The sequence below is a fragment of the Trifolium pratense genome, linkage group LG4 (genome assembly GCF_020283565.1).
Source record: "Trifolium pratense cultivar HEN17-A07 linkage group LG4, ARS_RC_1.1, whole genome shotgun sequence".
Taxonomy (NCBI): Eukaryota; Viridiplantae; Streptophyta; class Magnoliopsida; order Fabales; family Fabaceae; genus Trifolium; species Trifolium pratense.
This window is the reverse complement of record NC_060062.1, coordinates 31,618,295-31,636,802: the sequence shown is the minus strand read 5'-3', so window position 1 is coordinate 31,636,802 and position 18,508 is coordinate 31,618,295. Positions and strand designations below refer to the sequence as shown.

The window sequence follows — 18,508 nt, the reverse complement described above, 5'->3', positions numbered from 1 at the left end:
AAGACTTGGGATATATTACTGTGCGAGATTTATTTACTTGATTGTTTACATCACAAATTTGTTGGCAATTCCATGGAATCACAGGGATGAAGATGATATTCATAAGCAAGGTAGAGAGCGTAGGAGTATTCATAAGGAAAATACTCATAGGAATTCATATTGATCGAATATAGATTGATAAAAGAATGAGTAAAATGTACAATGGAGTGGCCTATTTATAGAGCTACTTGGAGTAACTAACTCCCTAACTAACTTTCTAATCACCTAACCAACTTGGTAACCTATCGACCAACTCCAGTTGTTTAACTAACTATCTATATCCTTAACACATAAAAAAATATATATTCGAAAAGGAATTTGAAACGCACCGTTTCGGTTTTTTTTCTAAAATAAAAAAAAAAATATATATATAAAAAATAATAATAAAAAAAAAAATGGGACAAAAAGACAAACCAAATAAAACACGGAAACCCCACCCACCCCTTTCTATTTCTCTCACGTGCCTTTCACTCTCTACTCCCATCTTCTAGAATTCTCTCCACTCTCACTTTCATTTTGTTCGTCTCTATTCCAATTCACCATAATTCTTTTTCTCTTCTCTCCACTCTTGATGGTTAATTACTCATAAGCAAAGCTATCTCCTAGTCTAAAAGTGTTCATGGGTAAAGATTTTGGAGTTAGGGTTATTGCTCTAAGAAAGGAGAAGAATATGATCCATCTCTTGAAAGTTGGTCATTTATATTCTTTGAGGTAAAATTTTATGATTCACGAGTTTAAAAATGATATCTATTTTGGATGAGTAGCAGAACTAGTGTGTAGTAAACTCTTAGATTTTCATGAGTCACTTTAAGCTCTAACTCTAACAAATTGGGGGTTTTGTCTAATTCTTTTATCTATTGGTAGTGTGATCTTAAATAAGTTTTCACGAGAGCTGAAATTGTTGTATGATGTTCAGATTCGATGAAAATTGCTCCGGTGGTCATTCCGGAAGGCATTGCTAGGAACGGAGTTGATTCGTCATAGTTGTGAGTTGATGATGATCATTACTACTTATTTTAACTACTATTATCAATTTTATGTTACTTATTTTCTATGTTAAAGTATTTATAAAATTGGGGAACACACCCTTTGAACATTTTCTCGTCATTGTTATATAATTTCCAAGTCATCAAATTTAACTATACTTTATTTGGACTTATCCATGACTTGTTGAACAAATGAATTGAAAATGAGGTTTGTTGTGGTATTTTTAGATAAATTTCAATATCTTGTGAAACGTGGATTTTGATAAATATGTTTTGAGAATAATGATTTCGATCAAGTAACCGATAACGAGGATAACGGTCTAGGTGCACCTAGTTATATAATATCGAGTAGAAAAGGGCTATCCGTTAGATGGAGCCGCACCTAAGTGAAAGGCCACTCTTAGGAGGAAAGGGCTATCAACGAGATGGAGCCGTCTCTCGATTCTCTCGTAACGAATTGGCTATCAACGATATTGTAGACTCTCTAATTAAAGATGAGGATGTATTTTCGTAATCGAGGAGAAAAGGGCTATCCGTTAGATGGAGCCGCCCCTAAGTGAAAGGCCACTCTTAGGAGGAAAGGGCTATCAACGAGATGGAGCCGTCTCTCGATTCTCTCGTTATGACTTCTTTTTATTTGATTGGATTTCTATATTTTTTATTATTTCAAATTTCAAACTCTATAATGATTTGGATCGAATATTATTTATAGTATGTAGTTACTGCTACACAATAATTATTACAAGCTTTCTAAAAATCAAATTCTCGTGCCTTTGTGTGTTTCCCATCTAGTTGGTAATGGTTGTTATCTCTCACTAAGTCCTTGTGACTTACTCCTTCATCTTATATTTTTTTCAGATTCAAAGTCAACTGAATAGAAAGCTTCTATCAGAGTTAAAGATTTGTCAATGTCACTCTTTTGGTAGGCCTTCTTGATGAACAACTATTTTGTATATGTATATTTGGAGTTGATCGAGTATCTGCAGCTATTTTGAGTCTAGGAATATCTTGTTTTGAAATGTATAAATTTAAACATGTATATTTTGAAAATTTTGACTGAATGATGTATATGCTGCAAACAGGATTTATTCTGATTTGGAAACATTGAAAATACAAATGAGACTTTGTCGAAATTTCAGTAAAATTGTTCTAAAGTAAATAGTCATTTGGAAATAATATATTTATTGTTTGTTAAATTCGGTCATTAGGCTTGCCGGACTAGTATTAGTTCGTGCGCCGGTCACGATTGGAATTGGGTCGTGACAAAGTTGGTATCAGAGCTCGGTTATAGGTTCTTGTTAGTAAATTGTGAACCGCGGCACCATTTACTTGCAAGAAGCTATTAGCATTCTATGGTAGTCTCACTTGTTGTTCAATCCAATGATCTCTTTTGGTCTTTGATTTGTCTACATCTGATTTGTCGTCTTGTCCCATATTCGGTCAATTTTCTTTCATTTGGTCAGGACGCCACCCAACACTAGGATCTCCACTAGAAGCAAAGTTTTTCCTTATGGTTTACTTCCCAACCTAGTTAAAGAGTAATGATTCGTACGTACTCGTTGTCGATTTAAAGTAGATGATCGAGGATGCGGCATTCATGTCGACGGACGTGATTGGTTGTAGTAGTAGTAGTTAGTGTTGAGGTGCCTAGAGGAAGACAAATATTGCTAAAGGTATTGCAACAACTTATTGTGATTGTTGTTGAGAAGTAGCATGATAATGATAATCTAAGACAAACAAATTTTGATGGGTCACAAGTAGTTAGCCAGGGTGAGTACTAGACGATAACCCCATCTAGAGAGATTAATGTTGATATAGAGAAATTCATGATACTTAAACCCTTACCTTTTCTACGTCGAGTGTGCGTGAGGATCCACTTAAATTCATTGACTATCTAAAGAGGTTATAAAAAGCGTTAGGATGCTCAGATATAGGGGCAGTGAAGTTGACATCATTTAAGTTGGAGGATTTGGTATATGACTTGTTTGATACACTTACCTGTACAAATAGGATCACCGACGTTGGCATGGAGTGAGATCTCTTGATTGTTTATGACTCGTTTTCTTTTAGAAAGTGTTGGAGATGCATGGTTTAAATTATGACTATGAGGGATTTAAACAAACTGAGGTTATGTCAATTTCAAAGAACAAAACTCGTTTTGCAGAACTTTCAAGGCACAACAAATATTACTATCACAAGAGAGATAGTTCTAGTAGACAAATTTTTTTACACAGTGTAGAGTCGTAGATTAGATTATGGTGCATATAAATAATTCACTTTTCCTTAGAATAATTTTGACTTTAAAGGTTGATTTCAATCTGAATTTTTTTTCAAAGAGGGTAAAATGTACTTTCAATGTGGTCGAGTATGCAGTAACAGGAGGGGTCGTCCTTGGCAGCTACGACACAATTATTATCTAGTTATGAATTAACACTGGAAGCTTTAGTATAGATTATGACAGGATGTTGTGTATGAATCGGATGTTCTTCCATCATATCACCTTAGTCTATTATAACAAGGGAGTGAGAATTGAGATATTGGGTAATCGCTTTTATCCTTTGCGAGTAGAACGTGATTTTGTACCATATAATTTAACCTCTTGTTTAGGATCTAACAAGTTGTTAAAAAAAAGGAGTTATTATGGATAATTATTCTTGATTATGTAAATACAAGTGAGTGAAGAAAAAACATTAAATAGTTCCAAAAAAACGTGAGTTTCCTAATGTTTTTCCTGAAGAATTTCTTAGATTGCCTCATGATAAGAATATTAAGATATCTATAAACTTGGTTCCTAACACTCAACGACATCCATACCTCTTCATCAAATAGTTAGCATAACTTTAAGTGTTAAGGAAGAAAGCTATATGATTTTCTCAATAAGATATTTATTAGTCCAACTTCTTTTCCTTGGGAAGCTGTGATATTGTTTATAGGGAAGAAAGATGAACCCATGTGATATTGTGTGGTAGAGAATCGAATAGGAGGGTAGTAACGATTGAATATTGTTTACTTTGAATTGACGAGTTGTGTGATCAACTTCAAGAAGTTAAGTGTTTTGTCTAGGATTGATTTGCGGTCTAGGCATCACCAATTAAAGGTTGAGAGGGGTCTTATTTCAATAAAAACTCTTTGCACATACTATGAACATTATATAATTCTGGTTATGTCTTTTGAGTTTACTAATTCTCTAACATCTTTATGGATATTTGATAGAGTTAGGAACGGTCATAAACCTGAGCGTTTTCAAATCAAGATTGTATTGAAGACCTACTAGGATTGAAAAATTTATTTTCAAGTCTCAAAATTCTACCTTTTCTTATGAGTCACCAAAAATAAAAATAAAAAAATAAAAAATTACTTATCTGTGAATTCCTAAGCAATAGAAACATGCGGAAAACCACCTATTAACTCTGCATTGGTTAGTAGCTTCTAGGCTATTAACATATTTATCAGAAAAAATTTAGGCCTTGATAAGGATATTATTAAACTTGAAATTTAATATTCCTTGATTTAGGAATACATTTGGATTGAGTATGTCCATGCTTGGTTGGTAGACTATTAAGATGTAAATTAAATATGAAGTAGGTGGTTTATTTATATAACATAAATACTAGTTATAATAGAATGATGCCCTGTGATAGTCATTCAAGGTGATTAACTTCTGGAATGAATGAAACAAGTAGTTTTTATTTATAAGCTCTTGAAGACTATTTTTTAAACCTCTCAATATTTCCTACTATATGTTTCTTGGGTTATTAGATCACGAGTTGATAAATTGAAACAGTAGAGAGTAAATTAGGTGAGTATTATGGAATACGGTCATAAACTACTTACCAAACAAATCAGAGTTGCGCAGCGGAAGCATGTTGGTGGAAAGGAGATTTTGATATGCTGCAATGATTATAGTTAAAGCAGGGTGTCAAATAAAACTAGAAGTGTGTGAAGTGCTACTCCCAAAACCTCCATACATCATTGTTCAAGACATAATTTAAGTTCGGTACCTTTAATTTTATGTTCAATTCCTTGTGTGTTTTGTTTGAAAGTAATGTTGCAACCTTATATAAGTTCTTGTTGGGGGTGGTCTTACAGATGTCACAAGAGTGAGAACCTTGAGTATATTGTTTTAATGATTGTAAGATGTGAAAGTATGATTCCAAATGCCTAAAGTAATAGACCATTGAACTAAAAGAGATGTGATTCTAAGATCTATTGTTGAATTTTAGTTAGTTACAGCAAGAATGCTAGTGGAATTGTGCCAACAGTAGACCATTTTACATATAAGCAACAGTAGAAACTTTAAACCATCCATAGATCATTATGTTAAGATTTATTTAAACTAGATCCTTTCTTTACATGGTATGTCAATCTCTACTATCTCTGACAACATGGTGCTCAGTTGCCTGCTCCGTTTTAGATGTCTATCAGAAATAGGAACCCGTTTGAATCTTAGTACAATCATTATCCTAGGACCGATGGTCAATTTGTCAAAACTATAAAAAAAAAAAAAAACATAGAGGATATGTTTCGTGCTTGTGTTCTTATTATTAGAGGAAGTTGACCAATGTTTTTCTATGATGGAAATTTCATATAAATAGTTACGAATCTAGTATTAAAGTGGCGCCTTTGAGGCATTGTATGTAGACAATGTATGTCTTTGATAGTATGATTGGATGTTGGCTAGTCTAAACTCTAAACTAGTGGGCCTAGAGTTGATTCAACATATTGTTGAAAAGGTTAAGATTTTCTAGGAGTGTTTAATGACAATTCGAAGTAGGAAAAGTCTTACTCTAATCAGAGATGTCGCCCTTACTGTTCACAGTGGGAGAGCATGCATGTATTCCTACATGTTTCACAAATGTAGGGTGTATTGTGGTTTGGCAGAAGGGGGGAAATTAGTTTAAGGTTCAATGGAATGTTAGAGTTTCGGTAGAGATTCGAACTTCTAGCTTATCACTTGGGACTTCGACCAGATCTCTCGACAGTCCGTACGGTATTTTATATTTCTATGCTCTAGAAATACCTTTATGACCCTTTCATGTGATTATTCATGAAAATGTGCAGCTAGACTAGGATTTTTCTTATGTTGAACCATTTGATAGCTATAATATATATAGATAAGGAAGTGATATATATGTTTATGATCAAAGGGTATCGTTTAAGCAGAGATTCTATGGCAAAGATTGTTTAACGAGGTAATAACTTGAGAACCCAGATAAGTCATGTGTGACAAGTATCCACATTTATTTAAAAATCAAGATTAGTAGTATAAATTCGAGGACGAATTTTCTTAAGGGGGGGAAGATTGAAACGCACCGTTTCGGTTTTTTTTCTAAAATAAAAAAAAATATATATATATAAAAAATAATAAAAAAAAAAAAATGGGACAAAAAGACAAACCAAATAAAACACGGAAACCCCACCCACCCCTTTCTATTTCTCTCACGTGCCTTTCACTCTCTACTCCCATCTTCTAGAATTCTCTCCACTCTCACTTTCATTTTGTTCGTCTCTATTCCAATTCACCATAATTCTTTTTCTCTTCTCTCCACTCTTGATGGTTAATTACTCATAAGCAAAGCTATCTCCTAGTCTAAAAGTGTTCATGGGTAAAGATTTTGGAGTTAGGGTTATTGCTCTAAGAAAGGAGAAGAATATGATCCATCTCTTGAAAGTTGGTCATTTATATTCTTTGAGGTAAAATTTTATGATTCACGAGTTTAAAAATGATATCTATTTTGGATGAGTAGCAGAACTAGTGTGTAGTAAACTCTTAGATTTTCATGAGTCACTTTAAGCTCTAACTCTAACAAATTGGGGGTTTTGTCTAATTCTTTTATCTATTGGTAGTGTGATCTTAAATAAGTTTTCACGAGAGCTGAAATTGTTGTATGATGTTCAGATTCGATGAAAATTGCTCCGGTGGTCATTCCGGAAGGCATTGCTAGGAACGGAGTTGATTCGTCATAGTTGTGAGTTGATGATGATCATTACTACTTATTTTAACTACTATTATCAATTTTATGTTACTTATTTTCTATGTTAAAGTATTTATAAAATTGGGGAACACACCCTTTGAACATTTTCTCGTCATTATTATATAATTTCCAAGTCATCAAATTTAACTATACTTTATTTGGACTTATCCATGACTTGTTGAACAAATGAATTGAAAATGAGGTTTGTTGTGGTATTTTTAGATAAATTTCAATATCTTGTGAAACGTGGATTTTGATAAATATGTTTTGAGAATAATGATTTCGATCAAGTAACCGATAACGAGGATAACGGTCTAGGTGCACCTAGTTATATAATATCGAGTAGAAAAGGGCTATCCGTTAGATGGAGCCGCCCCTAAGTGAAAGGCCACTCTTAGGAGGAAAGGGCTATCAACGAGATGGAGCCGTCTCTCGATTCTCTCGTAACGAATTGGCTATCAACGATATTGTAGACTCTCTAATTAAAGATGAGGATGTATTTTCGTAATCGAGGAGAAAAGGGCTATCCGTTAGATGGAGCCGCCCCTAAGTGAAAGGCCACTCTTAGGAGGAAAGGGCTATCAACGAGATGGAGCCGTCTCTCGATTCTCTCGTTATGACTTCTTTTTATTTGATTGGATTTCTATATTTTTTATTATTTCAAATTTCAAACTCTATAATGATTTGGATCGAATATTATTTATAGTATGTAGTTACTGCTACACAATAATTATTACAAGCTTTCTAAAAATCAAATTCTCGTGCCTTTGTGTGTTTCCCATCTAGTTGGTAATGGTTGTTATCTCTCACTAAGTCCTTGTGACTTACTCCTTCATCTTATATTTTTTTCAGATTCAAAGTCAACTGAATAGAAAGCTTCTATCAGAGTTAAAGATTTGTCAATGTCACTCTTTTGGTAGGCCTTCTTGATGAACAACTATTTTGTATATGTATATTTGGAGTTGATCGAGTATCTGCAGCTATTTTGAGTCTAGGAATATCTTGTTTTGAAATGTATAAATTTAAACATGTATATTTTGAAAATTTTGACTGAATGATGTATATGCTGCAAACAGGATTTATTCTGATTTGGAAACATTGAAAATACAAATGAGACTTTGTCGAAATTTCAGTAAAATTGTTCTAAAGTAAATAGTCATTTGGAAATAATATATTTATTGTTTGTTAAATTCGGTCATTAGGCTTGCCGGACTAGTATTAGTTCGTGCGCCGGTCACGATTGGAATTGGGTCGTGACAGAATTGAATCAAGTCGATCTAAATCATAGATACAAAATAAAAATAAACACATCATGTTTTATCTATATTCTGATTCATATATTTTGGTTTCCCAGAAACAAATGGTTGAGTAGATCTTGAATTTCAAACAGTTCATATTTAATGTACTTATAAGCTTGGTTACCAAGAATATCCTGGAGCCTCCCAACAAAGATTCCATATGCTGGCAATAGGATTTTTCCCACAGACGATATTATTTCTTCCCTTAGCTTATTGTCATATACAGACCATACGGACTGAACTCTGCATATATCTTCAAAGTGACTGTTGAACAAATGAATCTTCTCTTTCAATAACTCTTCTGTAGTATTTTCATTGTTCTCGAGCTTCAGAAAGTCCACCACCTTGTTCCATGAGCTTCCTTTATATAGCTCATGGTTTTTATGGATTTTTTCTATGTTATTTTGGAACCACTCATTGCCCAAAATTGTTTCCAATTCCCAGCTTTTGTTCACAGCTTCTATGTGCGACCTATTATTTAGCATGAAAATATGGCGCAAAGCAAGGTCTTTGTAGTTTTCGGACTCGTATATCAATTTTTTTTCTAACATCCCTATTATCTGTTCTATCTGCTTCACGAAGAAAGAAGATGCTTCCACTTCATTGTCAACCTTGGAGTACTCGTGTAAAATTTGTTCCAGCGTCCGCTTTGACCTGCAAACAGAAGTCACGTAGCTCATGACCTCGATAGTCATTTGATGATGTTGGCCATAAGATGAATCAACTAGATCTGTTTCTGGGACTTTGAAAATAAAATTATGCATGTCCTTGAAAAGGTCTCTGCTAGCTTCTCCTAATTTATTCTTAACTTTGATGGCTTGGTACAGTAATGTCGAATCTGGAAACAAAGATTCGAATTTCGGAATTAGACTATGTAACTGCTTAAATATGTCGAGTTTTTTGAGCAAACACGATTTTGAAGGGCTCCCAGAACCAACTGAATTTGCCAAATTCAGCAGCTGAAACGTTGCTAATTGGCATACCTCAATGAAACAATTAGAACCAGTGGTTGAGAACCCCGAGAAGACACGATCACAGAGCTGTTTTTCAATGGGAAACAAGCATGTCATAGTTACATCCAAAGCAGTCATCAATCTTCCCATCATGGTATCTACATATTGTTCCCTTTTACGGTCATTCTCGATTTTGATCTTTGCATCCTGCAACACAAATATTTTATTTATCAGACACTCCTGCAAAAATACCTTCCGCCAATTACTGTACGCACGAGAACACTCTTTCTCATATCCAGCACCTATCATCAACTTCACAATTTCATGAAGATTGTGCATCTTTGATAACAGAAGAGTATCCATCACGAAATCACACCTAGAAAATGATTTACTCCTATCTAGAATGTATTCCTTTATATGCCTGTTAATGAGATTTGAAATTTCCTGATGAATTGCAGTAGTACAAGTCATAAGGTTTTGCATCATTACAGAAAAATCATTACTAGGCCTTATTAGTGAATCCATTTCAATGACTACTGAATTTTCACCTTGGAGTCCAAAATACTCGTTTTCGACTATGTTATTTATGGAAGATAAATAAGAACGAATAATAATAAGAGAATAGCTGAAACCTGCTCCAACAAAGACTAACGGCAATTTAATCTTCATGAGTAACACAGTTAGACATCCGAGAAAAAAGTAAAGAAGATCCACTTCGAATCCGCACTGAGATTGCCTCGACAAACTCATCGACATGATAGAAAAAGCAGCACATGAAATCAAGCTATATGCATCTGGTTTTCCATTCACTACTTTATCGAAGAAAAAGGTATAGACAGAGGTGATTGTCAATACCAGAAAAGCCGTATGAGCTTTGAAGCGAAGACTTCTTGAGCGGTTCCATAAATTTGCATACAATATCATGAAGCTGATGATGAAGCCGAAAATTGTGTAAAGAATGATCTTCCACAAATTCCAATTTCCAAATAGATGGTTGAAGGAAGAGCTGAGAGCATAACAAACCAGTCCAACAACTGCTGAAACAAAGGCAACAAATCTCCATACCTTTGTATGCATCAGCCATCTCCGAATTAGGATTATAGTATGATTCATGTTCCCTCCTATATACTGAGATGTGAGCAATGTTTGACTTTGGAGTAGAAGCTATCTTCTTATTTCCTATGAAATTTCAAGGAAATGGAGCAAAAAGCAATTTAAATATAGGAAATGAGTAACGGTAGTAGGAATGCACTAACAAAAGTCCTACTTTCCTTTGTATAAAAAATAAGAAATCAAACAATCATTTCCATTGATGGATACTTTCTTATTATTAATATTATCAGCATATTTTCTCTGACAACCACTATTTGTTTGTTTCATATATTTATATATATACATCTATTTGCCATTAAAAATAAAGAAGATCCACTTCAAAGCAGCACATGAAATCAAGCTATATGCATCTGGTTTCCCATTCATCACTTTATCGAAGAAAAAGGAATAAACAGATGTGATTGTCAATACCAGAAAAATGTTGTATGAACTTTGAACCGGAGAGTTCTCGATCAGACTTATTGAGTATAATTTCTTGTGCAGCCTCTGCTTTGATGTCTAATTAATTTCTCTATTTTGGTTATCAATATAGAAAAATTGATCCTGGGTTTGAATGTGATCTCGACTTTTTCCATGGATGTCTAATTACCACGGATTCTAGAAATTTAAGGATTTTAAATACTCGGCAATTCAATTGATTCAATTGAATTCCCTTGATTTTCAAATTACAGTGTTTGGATAAAGTGTTGAAATTCCATCAATTGTAAAATTCTTTGTTTGGGTAATGCAATTGAATTTCCTTCATTTAATTTTATTTATTTTAATAAAATCGACCCTAAACCCAAAAATTGGTCGAAAAACCGAAAAAATCGGCAGAAAAACCTAAAATCGGTCAAAAACCATAAATCGGCTGAAAAACCTAAAATCGACCAAAAGCCCTAAAATCGACTATAAACTCTAAAATCGGCTGAAAACCCAAAAAATTAATCGAAAACCCAAAAATCGACCATAAACCCAAAAAATCGGCCGAAAAACCTAAAATCGGCAAAAAACCCAAAAATCGACTATAAACCCTAAAATCGACAGAAAAACGAAAAATCGACCGAAAAACCCAAAAATCGACTATAACTCCTAATATCGGCCGAAAAATGGGTTTATAGTTGATTTTTGGTTTTTCGGCAGATTTTGGGGTTTATAGCCGATTTCAGGATTTTGGGTCGATTTTAGGTTTTCGGCCGAGTTTTTTGGGTTTAGGGACGATTTTAGATTCTTCGGCCGATTTTTTGGATGTTGGCCGATTTTGGGTTTCCGGTTGATTTTTGGTTTTTCGGCCGATTTTAGGGTTTATAGTCAATTTTTGGAATTTTGGCCGATTTTAGGTTTTTCTGCCAATTGTTCGGGTTGCCGGCCGATTTTAGGGTTTATAGTTGATTTTTTGGATTTTGGCCGATTTTAGGTTTTCGGCCGATTTTTTGGGTTTTCGGTCGATTTTTGGTTTTTCAGCCGATTTTTTGGGTTGTCAGCCGATTTTAGGGTTTATAGTCGATTTTTGGAATTTTGGCCGATTTTAGGTTTTTCTGCCGATTTTTCGGGTTGCCGGCCAATTTTAGGGTTTATAGTCGATTTTTTGGATTTTGGCCGATTTTAGGTTTTCGGCTGATTTTTTGGGTTTTCGGTCGATTTTTGGTTTTTTTTGCTGATTTTTTGGGTTTTCAGCCGATTTTAGGGTTTATAGTCGATTTTTGGGATTTTGGCCGATTTTAGGTTTTTCTGCCGATTTTTTGGGTTTTCGGCCGATTTTAGGGTTTATAGTCGATTTTTGGGCTTTTGGCCGATTTTAGGTTTTTTCTGCCGATTTTTTGGATTTTCGGCCAATTTAGCGTTGATCGTCGATTTTAGGTTTTTCGGCTAATTTTAGGTTTTACGATCAATTAGTAATTTTTAAAAGTTTACAAAGAAGAAGGAATTTCAAATTCTTTGGTTTTAAGTGTCTTTTTGAAATTCTCTAAATTTAACTTGAACAAAATACTTCATAAATTTCCATCATTTTGAAAATTCTTCAAATATTCATCCAAACAATGGAATTCACCTCAAATCATTTAAATTCCCTCAAAACATTACTTTACCTCAAAAAATTCCCCCATCCAAATTGTTCAGAAGAAAATAAATTTGGTGCTATCCTAGGATGCCTAGGTACCGGTACGGGAATTTGGTATTTTATAAAAATATAAGGTACATATCAAAAGAATTACTTTTTGAGTGAGTTATTACTGTTGTACAAGGTTTTAATTTGCGGTTGCGGTCGCGAATGCGGTTGTGGCCATTATTGTCGTTGCGACGCAGATTGCGGCCATTGCGGTGTGAAATAATTTTCTCTACGCACAAACACATAATAAAAACTATAATTATTATAATTTATTATATATTCTTTTATTTATAGTTCTTTCTACCACAATGGCAAATTAACTAAATCCAGCTAGAAAACAAACTTTCAAACACAACCCAGAACAAAATGAGTGAAAATTCAGTGGTTCAGTTTGTTTCATCTGCTTCTTTTCTTCAAATGTTCATGTAAATTCTAATTTTCTTCCTGTTGCGGCCCGTTTCCATCAAAACGTCGCTGCGTTGCGGAAAAATGTTGTTGCATTGCGGTTTCGTTGCGGTATCAAGTGTGATTTTAAGTTCACACCACAATTGCCGTCTGATGCGGTTGTGGTGCCGTTCGCATCCGCAATATTGCGGTCGCATCAGGTGATGCGGTCCGCAATTTAAAACCTTGCGGTGTTGTAGTTGTAAAACATAAGTTGAGAAAAAAATTACATTATAGTAAATTAGTAGTTTTGTTGAAGCGATATTTTGTTATTGTCTTAGTATGGTTCTTTTTTTTTCTCGGTACGAAACTGGAACTTTAAGAGTACTGGAAGATAATGTAGCCGTTGAAATTGATGCTGCAGATAAAATAGAAATGAATTCAAATCTGATTATAGTTATAGTAATAGTAGCCAACAAAATAATGCTGGAGAACAATTGAATTCTGATGCAGAACATGAAAACTCCTCTATATTAATAAGAAATGCCACATTTACTTGTGCACTTCCTTGTTTGTAGTAGCTGTTTGAAGCTATAGTTTGGGGTATAATGAATTACAGTTCCAACTTATGATTTCATTGATTCAACAACTCCTTTGTAAATTTGTATATCATGTTGAATTGTTGATTATATTAGAAGAAATCTACCACAATGAGAATGTAGAGTGCATATCTCGGAATCTCGGGCTTCTGCGTTTATACATTCTGCTTAAATATTTGTGAATGCTGCCTGTTAATGCCGCATTGTTGTGAAATATTGTTCTGTCTTCTACCAGTTATACACTGTCTCCAATCACTCCTTTGCAGATATTTTAGATTAATCATTTACTTAATTTGGATGTTGTTGTAGCGAACAAAAATAAACTGAAAATAACTTATATACATTACGAGGTTTCTATAAAATCTAACAAACACTCTCACAAAGTGATTATGTTCAGAAAAAGGACAAAATGATATATATACACAAACCAAAGCTACAATGCAAAAGCAAACTATCAAGAGGGCAAGTGCCCAGGCTGGTCCATGATTCACAAACCAAATGATTCATTCATCTGTCTTGTTTCCAAGAAACAAACTATCAAGTACATCTTCAATATCAAAAATTCCATACTCGATATACTCGTAAGCATCGTTTTTAAGAAAATTTTGAAACTTCCCAATGAAGGTTCCATACACAGGCAGCAAGATGTTTTTGAGAGATGAAATTATTTCCCCCCTTAGCTTCTCATCATGAACAGACCATGTGCATTGAATTCTAAGTGTCTCTGCTAAGTGCATGTTAAAACAACTGAGATTTTCTTTCATCGAATCTACTGCTAAATTAATTTCCACGGAGGAGTCATTGATATCTAACTTCAAAAAATCCAACACTTTTTCCCATGAGTTTCTTTGATAAAGTTCAAGCTTTTGTTGAACTTTTACTCTGAATTTTTGGCACCAAATATTTCCAAAAATTTCATTCAATTCCCTTCTTTGAATTGCAACTTCTAAATACCTCCAATTATTCATCATGAAAAAATGACGCAACGAAGTGTCCGCATAAATTTTAGACTTCCATTCCAGAATGCTTTCTAACAGTTTCATTGGCTCCTCTGTTTGTGTTGAAAATGCTCTGTCTGCATTAACAAACTTGATTTTTTGCGATCTGATAGCAGAAACAAGATAGTCGGCGACGTTGTACATCATAGGATGATGCCCACCGTTGGCCGGAGCAGGTAGATTGACCTCTGGGATAGAGCTTATGGATTTAACTGTAGAATTTAATGTCACAATATAGATTAAATAGTCTAGTGGTTACAATTTGACCTTTTAAACTGAATAAGTGTGTATATTAGGGCTCGAACCAAGTCACCGAATGAAAATATTTTAATTTCTTTGCCAAAGAATATTTTATAATATTATTCTAAACACGCCTGAAAAAAACATCAAAAAATTTCAAAGTTGAAGTAACATTGACCTAACATGAATCATATGTGTATACGAGGATATTTCAAACGACTAAAAAGTGGAAGGAAAGCAAACATATTAACCTAGGGATGGAAAAACAGTCCAACCCGCCATGTTCCTCTCCGTCCTGTTATTAATCTTCCTAAGAAGGGCAGGCGGGCTAGTGGTGGCGGGTTGAAAATCATACCCCGTCACTTTTCATGGCAGATTGCAGGTTGGCGAGAGTGCCCACCAATAAATTTTAAATTTAATTAAATAACAAAATACTTTTATTATCAGACAGTTGTAATCGATTAATTACTGATTTACTGTTGTTCAACTTGATTCCTCACCTGGTGTGGCGGATGAAAGCCACCTAGAATATGAAGTTGATGATGGAGGCATAGTGGTTTGAGTGATGATATCCTTTGAGTTTGAGGTATTCCTTATTTTTCGTGGTGGTAAAATTAATGATGCCTTTGTTAAGGACATGCAGCAGGAATGTCCACCCTTGTATGTTACTTCAAACATGTTTGGATTGTCATCAAGTTGTTGTACTTTCTTCTTGAATCCACCTGAATATCTAGTCATGTGGTTGCACATGTAGTAACTCCTGAAACAAAAGAAAACTTCCAAACAGTGTTAGGATTATGAATCATTGTCCCTTACATAGGACGGATTCAAATATTCGTGAAACTGGGCTGAAAAATATAAAAAATAAAGCAATTGCTAGCATGTTCTCTTAGAACACATGTTAAAGATACTTCAAATATATCAGATACATTGTATAACTAATATAGATCAGATATTTAATGAATCTAATAATTAAAATTTTGCTTATGATTAAGAATGGAGAAGTACTTTTATATGTAGATGTCATATTTCCTAACAAAATTAATTACATAAATTACCATCCATGCATACCTCGGGTATTTGAAGTCAAGCATCTCTTTCTCCTTATATTTTTTCCAGGTAAAGCCATCGTCTGGTGACATTTTATGAGCCATCCCAAACTGTTGTGAGGGAGAGATTACTATTGTTCTTATCTCTGCCTCTGAGTCCTTTGTCCCAATTCTAATTAATGCGCGAAGACATGATGATCATTAGATCAATGTGCAACAAATTGATTGTAAAGACAAATCTACTCTTTTGTACTACTATGATACTATCCCTAATTATAAGTCTTAGAATTGAGTATTGGGCCTAACTCATCCTTACAAGCCGGTTTGTAAGGTGAGGATTGCACCCCCGCTCTGGCGCTATGGGCTTGAGGCGCGGATATGAATGGTGGAGGGCCCGATCAGAAACCTGATTGCAGGCAGCCCGACGAAGTGGCCCAGCGAATCGTGGATAGGCTCTGATACCATCTTAGAATTGAGTATTGGGCCTAACTCATCCTTACAAGCCGGTTTGTAAGGTGAGGATTGCCTCTAGTATATAAACACTTAGTCAGGCCATATCGCAACCGATGTGGGACTTCTTAACAATAAGTATCCATGCTTATTTTAGATATATTAAGACAATTTTCGGGAAGTAATTTTCAAAATTTAAAGGTGTGCCGTGGGTGCACACTGTGAATATTTTGAGATTCTGTCTCATCACACTAAATTTATTTAATAAAAAAGAAAACATCAATAATTTTTTTGATACCTTTCTAGTTGAGTAAGTGATGCTTCTATCAGTTGCACATCTCTTTCATACCCCTTTGATCCTTCGGAACCTTCCACATTGCTCCGATCTATTTTACCAATCTGTCGGGCGTTGTACAATGATTGTAGAACTTCCCTGCCATCGTAGTGTCTGGTTTTGTACGGTGATTGTTGAACTTCCCTACCATAGTAGTGCCAAACTTTCAGAGCGTGTTTTTGGAGCCAATCATACCCCAAAATGGTTCCCAATTCATTATCTTTGGTCACTTGAACTATATACGTGTTGTTATTCATTAAGAAAATATAGCCTATAGATGGATCATCGTAGCATTTGGACTTCATTTCCAAATTACTCTCCAATATATCCATAATCCTATGAATCGTCTGAGAAAATGAGGAATCTTCAAACACTTGCTCTAGTGTTTGTCGGGATTGACAAACTACACTTAGGTAGTTCATCACATACTGGGTAATCGGGTGAAGACCGCCACCATTAACTGTCACGTTAACTGGATCTTTGCCAATCAGATACTGCAACTCCATGAATATGCCTTTGATTGATTCCTTGAGTCTCTTCCATATGGTCATTGCTTCATTTATTAGAGAGACACTGTATTGATCACAAAATAATGACTCAAATTCCGGAATTAGGTCACACAATGTTTGAAACACCTCTAGAATTTTAAACAAACGCTCTGGCGAATGGCTTCTGGTGGCAATAGCATTGACAAAAGTCACAAGTTGAATGGTCCATCCCTTGCAAATGTCCAGGAAAGAGAAATCAGCAACGGATGAGAATCCAAAGAAGATGCGGTTGCAGAGTTGTCGCTCGCCAGGGAAAAGCATCTTTAGAGCAACATTGGAAGCACGAATCCAACTTTCAATATTGTCTTCGAGTTCTTTCCACGGGATATTATGAACGTCCTGGATGTTGTACTTTTCTAAACTGAATAATCTATTTAGGCACTTATCCAAGCATTCCCTCCTACAACTATTATACACAATGGAAAAATCTTTCCCAAACCCAGAGCATACCATAACCTTTGCTGTTTTCTCGAGGCCTTTGATAGTTTCTAGCTTAAATGCATCCATCATGAAGTTAGGGTCATTGAACACAAACTGAGATTGTTTTTTAGCATAGTATTTTTCTACATGCACAAAAATCATTTGAATGATAATTACACTTTCATGCTGAAGTGCCTTCACAAAAGCCATGAGTTGTTCCATCACACTACTAATATCATTAGCGATCATCAATTGTGATGAATCTATTCTATTGCTATCGCTAGCGATATCAATATTGGCGAGTTGTAGAGAATTCATATAAAGAACCACCGAATTTTCATCCTGGAGTTGAGAGTATTGATCATCTCCTCTAGCATCAATAGAAGAGAAAAAAGAACGGAGAATAATAAGAGAGTAGCTGAAACCTGCTCCAAGAATGAATAACTGCAATTTAATCTTCATGAGTTGCACAATTAGACACCCGAGGAAGAAATAGAGAAGATCGATTTCAAATCCACATTGAGTTTGCCTCGACAAACTCAATGACATGATAGCAAAAGCAGCACATGAAATTAAACTATATGCATCTGGTTTCCCATTCATCACTTTATCGAAGAAAAAGGAATAAACAGAGGTTATTGTCAATACCAAAAATGCGGTATGAGCTTTGAACCGGAGACTCCTCGAATGTTGCAATAATTTTGCAAATAAAATCACAAAGCATATGATGAAACTGAAAATAATATAAAGAAAAAGTTTCAGAAAATTCCAATCGCCAAAGAGATAGTTGAAGGAAGAGCTTAAAGCATAACAGACCAGTCCAACAACAGCTGAAGCAAAGCCTATAAATCTCCACACCTTTGGCTGCATCAACCATCTCCAAATTTGGATTAAAATATGTGTCATGTTGTCTAAAGTGTGTAAGAATTGATTTCACATATGAAATGAGAATGAAACAAATCTTTTTGATTTCGGGTGCGAGAAGCTATCTCTATCTCAGCTGAAATTAGGGACCAAAGCTGTTGATCATTGCCAG

At 34.8% G+C, this 18,508-nt stretch overlaps 2 protein-coding genes and 2 long non-coding RNA genes across 4 annotated transcripts; 2 read left to right on the top strand and 2 right to left on the bottom strand.

Annotated features, from left to right (window-relative positions):
• Positions 1 to 440: 440 nt before the first annotated feature.
• Positions 441 to 1,947, top strand: LOC123923504. The gene is made up of 3 exons (XR_006814414.1): positions 441 to 750; positions 956 to 1,025; positions 1,884 to 1,947. It is a non-coding gene; the product is annotated as an uncharacterized LOC123923504 (long non-coding RNA).
• Positions 1,948 to 6,681: 4,734 nt separating this feature from the next.
• Positions 6,682 to 7,916, top strand: LOC123923505. Its single transcript, XR_006814415.1, has 3 exons — positions 6,682 to 6,719; positions 6,925 to 6,994; positions 7,853 to 7,916. It is a non-coding gene; the product is annotated as an uncharacterized LOC123923505 (long non-coding RNA).
• A 352-nt stretch (positions 7,917 to 8,268) lies between these two features.
• Positions 8,269 to 10,469, bottom strand: LOC123923491 (exocyst complex component EXO70B1-like). The gene has a single exon (XM_045976179.1). It carries the CDS (start codon positions 10,362 to 10,364, stop codon positions 8,334 to 8,336), a length of 2,031 nt encoding a protein of 676 aa, XP_045832135.1. The 5' UTR covers positions 10,365 to 10,469; the 3' UTR covers positions 8,269 to 8,333.
• A 2,784-nt stretch (positions 10,470 to 13,253) lies between these two features.
• On the bottom strand, positions 13,254 to 18,507 carry LOC123923489. The gene is made up of 4 exons (XM_045976177.1): positions 16,469 to 18,507; positions 15,743 to 15,892; positions 15,172 to 15,431; positions 13,254 to 14,643 (listed from the first exon to the last, which is right to left on the bottom strand). The coding sequence occupies exons 1-4, from the start codon at positions 18,376 to 18,378 to the stop codon at positions 13,937 to 13,939; spliced, it is 3,027 nt and encodes a 1,008-aa protein (XP_045832133.1). The 5' UTR covers positions 18,379 to 18,507; the 3' UTR covers positions 13,254 to 13,936.
• Position 18,508: the final 1 nt, after the last annotated feature.